The sequence below is a fragment of the Pagrus major genome, chromosome 14 (assembly GCF_040436345.1).
Source record: "Pagrus major chromosome 14, Pma_NU_1.0".
NCBI lineage: Eukaryota > Metazoa > Chordata > Actinopteri > Spariformes > Sparidae > Pagrus > Pagrus major.
In genome coordinates, this window is record NC_133228.1 from 14,640,341 (window position 1) to 14,653,123 (window position 12,783).

General features: G+C 42.2%; 1 protein-coding gene across 4 annotated transcripts in view; it reads left to right on the forward strand.

The window, feature by feature from the left end:
• The window catches only part of LOC141008115 (uncharacterized), a 29,856-nt gene that overhangs the window by 10,154 nt on the left and 6,919 nt on the right, over positions 1-12,783 (forward strand). For 2 of the 4 annotated variants that reach the window (XM_073480338.1, XM_073480339.1), the window contains exons 1-6: positions 5,988-6,274; positions 8,439-8,641; positions 8,988-9,092; positions 9,390-9,485; positions 11,059-11,169; positions 12,429-12,552. In XM_073480338.1, the coding sequence (XP_073336439.1) occupies positions 6,235-6,274; positions 8,439-8,641; positions 8,988-9,092; positions 9,390-9,485; positions 11,059-11,169; positions 12,429-12,552 (679 nt within the window). In that variant the 5' untranslated portion in view covers positions 5,988-6,234. Of the gene's footprint in view, positions 1-5,987; positions 6,275-8,438; positions 8,642-8,987; positions 9,093-9,389; positions 9,486-11,058; positions 11,170-12,428; positions 12,553-12,783 lie in introns of those variants that run through there. The other 2 variants (XM_073480340.1, XM_073480341.1) reach the window with 1 other exon arrangement.

Below are 12,783 nucleotides of genomic sequence, written 5' to 3' on the forward strand. Positions count from 1 at the left end.
CGAGAGAAATGTTTTTTTTTACTGTGCAGTCCTATATTAGTAAGTGCTATCAGAGGTGGGTAATAACGATTTACATTTACTTCATTACATTTACTTAAGTAACTTTTTGGATAACTTGTACTTTTAAGAGCATAATTATGAATACAATAATGCAGTATATATAGAACTGTAGGCTAACTGTAACGGATTGCCTTTGCATTCTGCATAACATTCTCTGTGTTTGCCAGGTGCACGTACAGTGAATTTGGTCAATATCACTCCTTGCAATAAGGACTTACAGGGTGCAGTCACTTTCCGGCAGGCCCTGCCGAAAAGTGACTGCACCCTGTAACTCTGGATTGGGAGGGGTTACATTCTCTGTCTTTTCAGCATTAATAGTAGAGGAAACCAGGTGCATGTACAGTGAATTTGGTCAATATCACTCCTTGCAATAAGGACTTACAGGGTGCAGTCACTTTTTGGCAGGGCCTGCCGAAAAGTGACTGCACCCTGTAACTCTGGATTGGGAGGGGTTACATTCTCTGTCTTTTCAGCATTAATAGTAGAGGAAGCCAGGTACATGTACAGTGAATTTGGTCAATATCACTCCTTGCAATCCAGAGTTACAGGGTGCAGTCACTTTTTGGCAGGCCCTGCCGAAAAGTGACTGCACCCTGTAACTCTGGATTGGGAGGGGTTACATTCTCTGTCTTTTCAGCATTAATAGTAGAGGAAACCAGGTGCATGTACAGTGAATTTGGTCAATATCACTCCTTGCAATCCAGAGTTACAGGGTGCAGTCACTTTTCGGCAGGCCCTGCCGAAAAGTGACTGCACCCTGTAACTCTGGATTGGGAGGGGTTACATTCTCTGTCTTTTCAGCATTAATAGTAGAGGAAACCAGGTGCATGTACAGTGAATGTGGTCAATATCACTCCTTGCAATAAGGACTTACAGGGTGCAGTCACTTTTCGGCAGGCCCTGCCGAAAAGTGACTGCACCCTGTAACTCTGGATTGGAAGGTGTTACATTCTCTGTCTTTTCAGCATTAATAGTAGAGGAAACCAGGTGCATGTACAGTGAATTTGGTCAATATCACTCCTTGCAATCCAGAGTTACAGGGTGCAGTCACTTTTTGGCAGGGCCTGCCGAAAAGTGACTGCACCCTGTAACTCTGGATTGGGAGGGGTTACATTCTCTGTCTTTTCAGCATTAATAGTAGAGGAAACCAGGTGCATGTACAGTGAATTTGGTCAATATCACTCCTTGCAATAAGGACTTACAGGGTGCAGTCACTTTCCGGCAGGCCCTGCCGAAAAGTGACTGCACCCTGTAACTCTGGATTGGGAGGGGTTACATTCTCTGTCTTTTCAGCATTAATAGTAGAGGAAACCAGGTGCATGTACAGTGAATTTGGTCAATATCACTCCTTGCAATAAGGACTTACAGGGTGCAGTCACTTTTCGGCAGGCCCTGCCGAAAAGTGACTGCACCCTGTAACTCTGGATTGGGAGGGGTTACATTCTCTGTCTTTTCAGCATTAATAGTAGAGGAAACCAGGTGCATGTACAGTGAATTTGGTCAATATCACTCCTTGCAATAAGGACTTACAGGGTGCAGTCACTTTCCGGCAGGCCCTGCCGAAAAGTGACTGCACCCTGTAACTCTGGATTGGGAGGGGTTACATTCTCTGTCTTTTCAGCATTAATAGTAGAGGAAACCAGGTGCATGTACAGTGAATTTGGTCAATATCACTCCTTGCAATAAGGACTTACAGGGTGCAGTCACTTTTCGGCAGGCCCTGCCGAAAAGTGACTGCACCCTGTAACTCTGGATTGGGAGGGGTTACATTCTCTGTCTTTTCAGCATTAATAGTAGAGGAAACCAGGTGCATGTACAGTGAATTTGGTCAATATCACTCCTTGCAATAAGGACTTACAGGGTGCAGTCACTTTTTGGCAGGGCCTGCCGAAAAGTGACTGCACCCTGTAACTCTGGATTGGGAGGGGTTACATTCTCTGTCTTTTCAGCATTAATAGTAGAGGAAACCAGGTGCATGTACAGTGAATGTGGTCAATATCACTCCTTGCAATAAGGACTTACAGGGTGCAGTCACTTTTCGGCAGGCCCTGCCGAAAAGTGACTGCACCCTGTAACTCTGGATTGGAAGGTGTTACATTCTCTGTCTTTTCAGCATTAATAGTAGAGGAAACCAGGTGCATGTACAGTGAATTTGGTCAATATCACTCCTTGCAATCCAGAGTTACAGGGTGCAGTCACTTTTTGGCAGGGCCTGCCGAAAAGTGACTGCACCCTGTAACTCTGGATTGGGAGGGGTTACATTCTCTGTCTTTTCAGCATTAATAGTAGAGGAAACCAGGTACATGTACAGTGAATTTGGTCAATATCACTCCTTGCAATCCAGAGTTACAGGGTGCAGTCACTTTTTGGCAGGCCCTGCCGAAAAGTGACTGCACCCTGTAACTCTGGATTGGGAGGGGTTACATTCTCTGTCTTTTCAGCATTAATAGTAGAGGAAACCAGGTGCATGTACAGTGAATTTGGTCAATATCACTCCTTGCAATCCAGAGTTACAGGGTGCAGTCACTTTTCGGCAGGCCCTGCCGAAAAGTGACTGCACCCTGTAACTCTGGATTGGGAGGGGTTACATTCTCTGTCTTTTCAGCATTAATAGTAGAGGAAACCAGGTGCATGTACAGTGAATTTGGTCAATATCACTCCTTGCAATAAGGACTTACAGGGTGCAGTCACTTTCCGGCAGGCCCTGCCGAAAAGTGACTGCACCCTGTAACTCTGGATTGGGAGGTGTTACATTCTCTGTCTTTTCAGCATTAATAGTAGAGGAAACCAGGTGCATGTACAGTGAATTTGGTCAATATCACTCCTTGCAATAAGGACTTACAGGGTGCAGTCACTTTTCGGCAGGCCCTGCCGAAAAGTGACTGCACCCTGTAACTCTGGATTGGGAGGGGTTACATTCTCTGTCTTTTCAGCATTAATAGTAGAGGAAACCAGGTGCATGTACAGTGAATTTGGTCAATATCACTCCTTGCAATAAGGACTTACAGGGTGCAGTCACTTTCCGGCAGGCCCTGCCGAAAAGTGACTGCACCCTGTAACTCTGGATTGGGAGGGGTTACATTCTCTGTCTTTTCAGCATTAATAGTAGAGGAAACCAGGTGCATGTACAGTGAATTTGGTCAATATCACTCCTTGCAATAAGGACTTACAGGGTGCAGTCACTTTTCGGCAGGCCCTGCCGAAAAGTGACTGCACCCTGTAACTCTGGATTGGGAGGGGTTACATTCTCTGTCTTTTCAGCATTAATAGTAGAGGAAACCAGGTGCATGTACAGTGAATTTGGTCAATATCACTCCTTGCAATAAGGACTTACAGGGTGCAGTCACTTTTTGGCAGGGCCTGCCGAAAAGTGACTGCACCCTGTAACTCTGGATTGGGAGGGGTTACATTCTCTGTCTTTTCAGCATTAATAGTAGAGGAAACCAGGTGCATGTACAGTGAATGTGGTCAATATCACTCCTTGCAATAAGGACTTACAGGGTGCAGTCACTTTTCGGCAGGCCCTGCCGAAAAGTGACTGCACCCTGTAACTCTGGATTGGAAGGTGTTACATTCTCTGTCTTTTCAGCATTAATAGTAGAGGAAACCAGGTGCATGTACAGTGAATTTGGTCAATATCACTCCTTGCAATCCAGAGTTACAGGGTGCAGTCACTTTTTGGCAGGGCCTGCCGAAAAGTGACTGCACCCTGTAACTCTGGATTGGGAGGGGTTACATTCTCTGTCTTTTCAGCATTAATAGTAGAGGAAACCAGGTACATGTACAGTGAATTTGGTCAATATCACTCCTTGCAATCCAGAGTTACAGGGTGCAGTCACTTTTTGGCAGGCCCTGCCGAAAAGTGACTGCACCCTGTAACTCTGGATTGGGAGGTGTTACATTCTCTGTCTTTTCAGCATTAATAGTAGAGGAAACCAGGTGCATGTACAGTGAATTTGGTCAATATCACTCCTTGCAATCCAGAGTTACAGGGCACAGTGACACAGTGATATTGACCAAATTCACTGTACATGCACCTGGCAAACACAGAGAATGTTATGCAGAATGTAAAGGCAATCCGTTACAGTTAGCCTACAGTTCTATATATACTGCATTATTGTATTCATAATTATGCTCTTAAAAGTACAAGTTATCCAAAAAGTTACTTAAGTAAATGTAATGAAGTAAATGTAAATCGTTATTACCCACCTCTGATAGCACTTACTAATTTCTCAGTATGTGTTATATGATTGCTATCTAATGTGACGTGAAACACTCCTGCATTCTTTTCTGCATTGATTTCCTAATCCTCGTTATAAAATCACTGAAACAGGGATATTGAATTATGACTTTATTTATAGATCAAAGCGGTGTAAAATCACATTGCAACAACGATAACAACAACAACAACAACAATAAAAGTGGCAAGGTAAAGCATCTACCCTCATCAATTGTTGACAACTAGCCCACATTATGGAAACATCAGGTTACTTTTTTTATCTGCGCCGTTCTTTTTCCGTAGCCTCTTCACTTGGGCTACAGGACTGCACAGTAAAAAAAACATCTCTCTCGGTGCTGCGTCTGCCAGCTGACCCGTAGTAGACCTACACCCACCTCCTCTGAACTGATGCGCGTTCCCGTCGGGGGCAGTCGTTTTTCGGCAGGCAGTCTCTTCTCGGCACTACACCGGCTTTCAGCGTCCAAACTCCTGACATGACACACATGACCCTGAGGTCACTGCAAAGAAATGACATCCTCCTCATTTTGATAACTTCATATAAGTTTATGAATAAACAATGTATGCCATTAAATATACACAAACATGGGGAAATATAAGTAATGTACATAAGCCACTTTCTGTGGTATATGCACTTAATACTTTTACTCATTTACATTTATCTGACAGCTCTAGTTTCATGTTAGGTTAGGGTTTTCACCATGGCCAACCCACAAGACATGATCTATTAAAGGATACGTTGACTGAAACATGAAAATTCATGTCACTGTCTACTCACCCTCATGCCGATGCAAAGTTGGGTGACATTTTGTAGTCCGCAAAGCATTTCTGGAGCTTCACAGACAAACAGCGTTGCAGCATGCTCCTTTAAAACACAGAGAAGTAGATGGGGACTTCTTTTAAAATGTAGAAAAACAACTGAAAGAAAAAAACAAATGGCTCTGTTCATCTTTCCGACGTAATCCAAGTCTCTGCAATCCCTGAGATCCCAAAATAATCTGAGATTTAGATTATTATTTACACTTTTTTAAAATCTGAAATCTTCACTGTATAGATGCTTAGATGTAAGAATTTGCACATAGGGTAAAAATACTGTCCTTTCAAATCATTTAGGGTTTACAGAGACTTGGATTACGGTGGACGAGATTTATTTAACCACTATATGTTTGCTTTTTAAAACAAATCCCCATCTACTTCAGTTGTTTCGGTGAATGCTGCTGCGCTGTTTTGCTGTGGAGCTCCACAAATGTTTTGCGGACTACGAAACAGACCAGACTTTCCATCAGCATGAGGCCGAAGAGCTGATGAGTGAATTTTCGATTTCATAATTTCCTTTTAAATCTACAGCAACATAAAACATAGCTGAAGGCTCGATCTCCTCCAGCTACAACATGAATGAATCAACAACCCTAATCCAATAATATTACTTTTTTTCTACTTTATTGATAAATAAACGACCCTAACCCTCTTGATTTGTAGTTTTGTGCTTATGTATTTGCACTTGAGTTAAATTAATGTAATGCAGTAAAATATTTTCACCACAGTGTACAAATCCACAGTCAACCTGCTAAATAAGAGGACAACGGCGCCATCTAGTGTCGTGAAAGCTGCACTGCCCGGTTGATCCGGTCTTCGTCAGCCAACCAGGAAAGAGGGCTTGACGTGATCTGGACTGAGGCGGATGGGACCAGAAACCTTTGTTCTGTCTCTGCTCCCGATGCGAGAATAAAAAAAAAAACTAAAAAAAAAACAAGAGCCCGTTAATGCCTCCTTCAGCACTGCGCTCGCACTGTGAGGGGCTGGCGACCGCCGATGGATGCTTTATTAATCAGAAAATAGCGGTGTTTATTTTATTCTGCTTTCTCGATCGGTTCCCTGATCGCTACAGCCCGAGGGGGAGACATCTGGACGGTGCTTTTTTCTCTGTCAGCTGCTAAATGGAAATAAAATTCGGGACTGAAAGCGGAAGCAGTCGAGGTGCGTGTAATGAAAAAATTCAGTTTTCCTTTCAGTATCGATCAGAAGGATTATTGTATGTTTTCCCTGCAGCTTGCTGTGTAGCCACACTGTCACATATTCAATAAGGCTGCTCGGTTGTAAATGCGAGTTTGTTTTGAGTTTGATGGATGCTGCTGGCTGTCAGTGCACCTGAGAGCAGCACCGTCGGTGTCGTCTCAGCCCGGCACTTTGTCTCCGCAAATCAAGTTGAGCGTGTCCGTGTCAGGTGGATGTTGTTGCTGATAAATCATGCCGTGTGTAGGTAAAGTGTTCAGGTTGAATGCCACTGAAGTGAGTCAATTCGGGAGCATTTGTTCCAACTACACCAGCCTGTGTCTCCGCAGTCAGACCTTTCAACCTGAGCCCACACACACATCAGAAAATCTAGAGATTAATAGTCAGAATAATGACAATCTGATGCACAATACATTATAAAAAAAAGCAGATCCACATGTCCACTTCCAAATCTGAAAGCTTATTATCACGTTAGTCAGGTTAAAATCCTCTGTCGCAATTTTATTTTGCAGTATAATAATATATTGTGATATTGTACACAGTTCTGAGGTTTGTGGAAGACTTTTTATTTTTTTATTTTTTTAAATGCAGTTTTATATCATTTTGGACCAATGATGTCACCATATGTGTGTGCAAAAAGTTGGAAAAGCAGATAATAAACACCCAATAAGCTTCATGGTAACACATGCTAAGTAAGTCCACTGGTGCTTTGGTCCTCTCAACACTGACTCGACATTGTTTTGGTCCCAGAATGGCTCAGCTGCTGCGCCTAAACCTTCTAACTGTCAGGAAAACCAGGGCTCTGCAATAGACTTTTTTACACTGGTTTCACTAGTGCGCCTAACTTTTTCATTTAGGTGCCCCAGGGCTAGGGTTAGGGTTAAAACCGTAGCTGCTGGAAGCTAGTAAGCTCAGTTGACCGTGCTGCTGGCGAGCAATCCTATTGGCTAACTTTGCTCTGACAGAGAGCTCAGAGCGCTGGTGTTGTTTACTTTTGGACTATGGTAGCTGTGGCTCGCTGGTTAGCATGCTAACTTCAACAGATCTCTGCAACCCAATACATTCATGCCTTTGACATAACGTCAACACTTATTTCTTCACATTCTGTTGATGCTTGTAGTTCATTTTTAATGTTTTAAACACAAATCTTACATATTGCGTCTTTAAAAATCACAGCACATGCAGCAAAAGATTGAAATAATCTCAACTGTTTAAGAAGTTAATGTTAGAAAACAGATCAAATCAACCTCAACTCTTAATGGGCTATTGTAAAAAGCATTCATTAGTATAAAAGGTTACAATTTAATCAACAGAAAATATGTCAGTAGGCTGATATTTGTTCAAATGTAACTGTATACACACTCAACTGGTATATGTTAAAAAATATTATTACATTTTTTAATCAGGCCTGCTGAATATCCGGCACACCGACGCGACCAATGAAAATGTTGAGTCACACTTTAGAGAATTTTGCGTGCATGTGTGACTAAAATAGTCACAGGAGCCCTGGAAGAGCCCTGGTATGTTTCTGGATAATGTCTGACAAAACAGTCACGCCACAAGGTCTTTATAGGGCTTTTGAGCTTATCTCACAGTCTTCCTCACACAGATGGCGTTTCATGTATGAGCAGTGTGAGAAATGGTTAATGCACACCGTAAATTAACCCGGGGATCATGTCTGGTTTTTGTTTGCCTGCCTTTTCCCTGACAAAAGCTTGTCATCACACTAATGCAAAAAACTACGCTGAAATCCAATATTTGCAGTCCTGCGTATTGATTTGCATTAATTGCCTCTCAAAGGTCAAATTCAACCAGACATATTCAAAGGAATGCTATAAATTGTGCTGCCTAATCAATAGAAAATATGTTAATGTATATCATCATATTCCCAGACTCTAAAGGGAAAAGACAATGATATCTCAACCACAGAGATGTGTGCAGGTGTTTCATGTTACCTGTCTTCAGCTGTTAACTCCTGCTCTTGTTTTCTATCAGCTTGTATGTGATTTGAAATAAAGTTGGCTGCTGATCCTCAGTAATTCTCTCTACACATCAGGATGGATTAAAAAAACCCAAAACTTTTTAATTGTCACGTACATGAAATAATAAAACATTTTTTTGTCTTCAGGTAATGATCTTCCAGTCCGCTATCTGCGCCTCCTGGCCCCGCCCTTGCAGCTCTTATCAGCTGCAGTGTGGCAAGTAGTGCAGCAGGGACTTGTGGACCACTATGGGATGCTGGAGGAGTTTGTTACCATGGTGACGGAGCTGGTCCCAGAGCTGATGAGCTACAGTCAGAGGGCTCAGCTCATCCTGGGACTCAGGGCCCGGGTGAGTAATAATCGCTGCTTGAGGTCACGATTCAGCTTTTAGGTGTCTGTTAAGTTAAAGAGGCAACATTTGAAATCAATAAACAATCTTTTGAGCTGTGAATTCAGTGTTTCATTTTCAGTGCTGTTTTTATGTTTGTGATGTAAGTGTTGTCTCTCACTTACATCTTTATTTATTTCATTTCTTCCCCTGTAAATCAGGTGGGCAGAGTAGCAACCGGTCAGACATTGAAGAAAAAGTTAAAACGTCATTTCATTTACATCCCGGCGTTAGACAGAAAGGCTTATCCTCCAGGGCTGTTTAAATGTGACGCGATATGATTGATTGTATGTGTGTTTACATTCAGCTGGTTCTGGAGATGTGTCGAGGCGAGCACCCAGCGGACATGCAGACCATTCAGCCACATCTGGACAGAATTAAAGCTCCCGTCAGCACTGCCAAGGATCACCATGTAAGCAACCTTGTCACCGTGTTTCTCTCTGGAGGGAAGTTTACTACTTTGTCTAATAATGATTGATTGAGTCACAAGACGGTCGGGTTGTTTACAGTTGTTTACAGTTGTTTACAGTGTATAGAGTCAAGAATACACAGTTGTTTTTTTCTTCAATAAAAGAGATAATACAGAGGTTATTATACTGTAGCCTACCATAAATTGTGGACTGCAAAACAGCTGCAGGTGTGATCAAGTGACCGGTTTTCTTTCCCTTGATTTAGCATTTTGTGTTCACATTGTGTCTGTGTGTAACAGGTGACCATCAACCAGGTGGAGGAGTCTGAGGTGAACTTTGTGGAGCTGGTGCATTCTTTACTGGAGGATCCATCTGAAAGAAAATACTTCTTCCAGGTGAGATGGCTCTCTACCTTTCTTTGAGCTCAGCGGGGTCCATATAATATTTCATAATGCAACGAAAATAAGTTGTTTTGGATGAAAATTTTCTAAATATTATGAATACTACCATAGGCACTGTTTATACTTGGTATTAACACGCGTCTTGAGTGATCCAATAACGAGTGGACAGCTCTAAGCGCAGGTATGAATGAACCCTACACACAATGAGGACACATTCAGAGTTGCATGTGACAAAGTTCTTTTAGCAGTTGTGCCCTGGGCCACATTTAAGGACTGCCTACTCAAGTGCCTTCCTCTACAGACTGTCTGATGTCCACGTGGTTCACTGTAATGCAAATAATGTGTTTGGCCTCTCTTACCTGCCAAGATAAGCAGCAGATGTTTGTGAACACACCGTCTGTTTGAACTGATTTCACAACTCAACTAGTGACTGCAATATCCCCAGACTCCCTTAGAAAAACCCAGCAATTTTGTTGAGCCGTTGAAAGAGGAGAAACTTGAATCTCTTTGCAAAACAGCCATGGCATATTCCAAATCATTTGAGCCTTTTTGTAAACTTGGCAGTTATTGCAATACTTTAAATTGTTTCTTTCCGTGTAAAAAAAACATTGTGTTAGTTTGTCGAAGCATCGCTATATCCTACCAGCCTGTCAGCCACTCCATGTCTAAAGTGTATCTAACCTGCTCATATTCATGGCAGTTGTTTGAATGCACTGTTTCAACTGATTTTACCAGTTACACTAAATTGTGAATGAAGACAACTTTTTATTGACGGTAAATAGACCAGACTCCCTTTAAAAATCATGCAATTTTGTAAGTTGTTGAGTTCAGAGGAACTTTATAAACTTGGTGAAATGCTGTCTAGGACAAATTCTTAATTATTTGGGCCTTCTTGTGCCAATAAATCTTATACATTAAGTTACTTCTTTCTTTGTGTTAAAAGCCCCATTTGTCCGAGCGATGTATGTGTTTATTTATTTATAAAGTGGGGAAGTGATATCTGATCACAAGAGGTCAGTCGAGGCGCATGTGGAGACACTCTAATGCCATTACATTTTATATCTGTTTGAATCCATCAGCACTCAGACTGACCTGACTGCATCATTTACTCTATTATATACTGTACCATCAGTACAAAACGGCACAGGACACTTCAGTATCCAAAAAGATTTCCCTGATCTGATTAGCTCTCCATGTGAAGCCAGTTTTCATGATGTGATTGTGGTCGGGTGTTCTCTGTCTGACACAGAGGGGCTGATATTTGATTACAGAACAAAGTGCAAAAACATTATTTTGAGTAATTGGTGTAGTTATGATTCTAACAGGAATGACTGCAACCGAACAGGCCTGTCGCTCTTAACCATTATATCTTTCACTAGAGATGGTGGTTTAATCGAATGCAGGTGTGACAGAATTACAGCCGCAGTAACAAACATCCTCAGGCAGTTGGACCATTTCCGAAGTTCAATGTTTTGAAGCGTCTGTGCCAAGCACACCATCTGAGACACATACTAGTACATCTCTTAATCTGTCTGTCTGTCTGTCTCTCTCTCTCTCTCATTTGCAGGAAATCTTCCCTGTATACTTTGGCTCAAAGTACGAGGCAGCGCTTGAGATGCTGGTGTGGGAGTTCATATCAAGACTGGAGGAGCTGCTGCCAGTTCCAGACTTCACACAGGTGCCATGTTTCTTTGAACTCTAGCCTTGGCAGAGTAGGGATTTCTGGCACAGCATCACCTGCTCCCAGGGTGCACAGAGAAAAGAAGAAGACTGAAGAGGTCGAAACTTTAGCAACACTTACAGTATAGAGATCAACTCTGGCTTGTGGCGTTCAGCAGGTTCACGAAGGTGAAAACGCGTTGGTCTGACAATAGAAGTGTTTCCATCAACGTCAAGTATCGCATGAGAAAAGATTGATGGAAACTTCAAATAAACGTCGTGAATTTCACAAAAACGTTTTAATGCTCGCTTGAGGTGGTTTACTCCTCCTAGAAAGAGTTAATATGCTTAAATAAGAGATAGAAACACCTTTTCAAGATAAGTTTGTACATAATGACCGTTTAACTCACATAGTGCTCAGCTGTTTCCACTCAAAGATAAGAAGAGGAAGAAGCTGTTTCAGCTGTTAGCGTCTTCCCAGATATTGCCCTATAATCCCATTCGATGAATCCTATGTAGATAGCCTAGGCAACTGGCTTTATGTCATCAACATCTCTGATACACTCATATTGCTGACCCTGTGAGCTTTCTCTGCTGCTGCTATCAAGGCATTCTCAAATGACCATGGCCACACTGCTGCACACATCCATGCTTATGTAACAGGTCATATTCTTTCCTTATTTTGTTACCTGCTCACTGCAGTGTTGATGTGAACTGAACCTGCCTCCTGGGGAGGTTAACAGGCCCTGTGGGAGGTCTGATCTACTTGTTTTGCCTCTACCTTGTATCTCACCATCAGCGTAGACCAAATGCAACGCAGACAAGTGTATCGCCGGGAGATAGCTGTGGCGTTATTCCAGAGTGATTCACTTTTTTCTGGCTGATTTTGGACCATAGTCCAGCTCATTGCAGGGGCTCATCTGTCTGTACTACTGACCCAGGGGCAGATATGGAGGAGGGTTAACTGGGCACAGGTGCAACACGGTGTCCCAGTGGGCTGCTTCCTCCTCCCTTTCTTTTCTGTACCAAGCTGTGCAGAAAAACAAAATAATGAAATCAGATTATCACATAGTTTAAAAATAAAAATGCTCATTAGGACAGAAAGATTTCATTTTCTTACGCAGCTGTAGTTTCATTCTTGTGGGTCGGCGAGCCTGCATGACGTTCCTCAAATTTAGTGGCAATAACACAGAGTAATGAGCATGACCCCTCATCAAATTAACTTATTTGTCCTTTGTATTCACTCACTAAAGCCAGTAACTGGATCTCTCTTCTCAGTTGGCAGCTTTGCTCGGAGACGCTCCGTCATTCCTGGACGACTGTTTACAATCATTTTTCCCTCCAGAGGACATGAAGGCTGTACTTGAACACCACAGAAACCTCGGACATTTTGAGGAGAAAGGTACAGTAGACCTATGGGCAAATATTTTGGCATTTATAGCATTTTTATTTAGTCTTTTACCCTTAATTTCCCTTTTTTTCAAATTAAAGATTGATTGATTGATAGATTATTTATTGTAGGTTATTTCATCACACAGAACAGGCAGACAATGAAGCTCTTTGTGTACAACGTTTCAAAGAGAGAGACACATTTTTGTCTTTACAGTTCACTTAATTTAAGTACTAATTAACT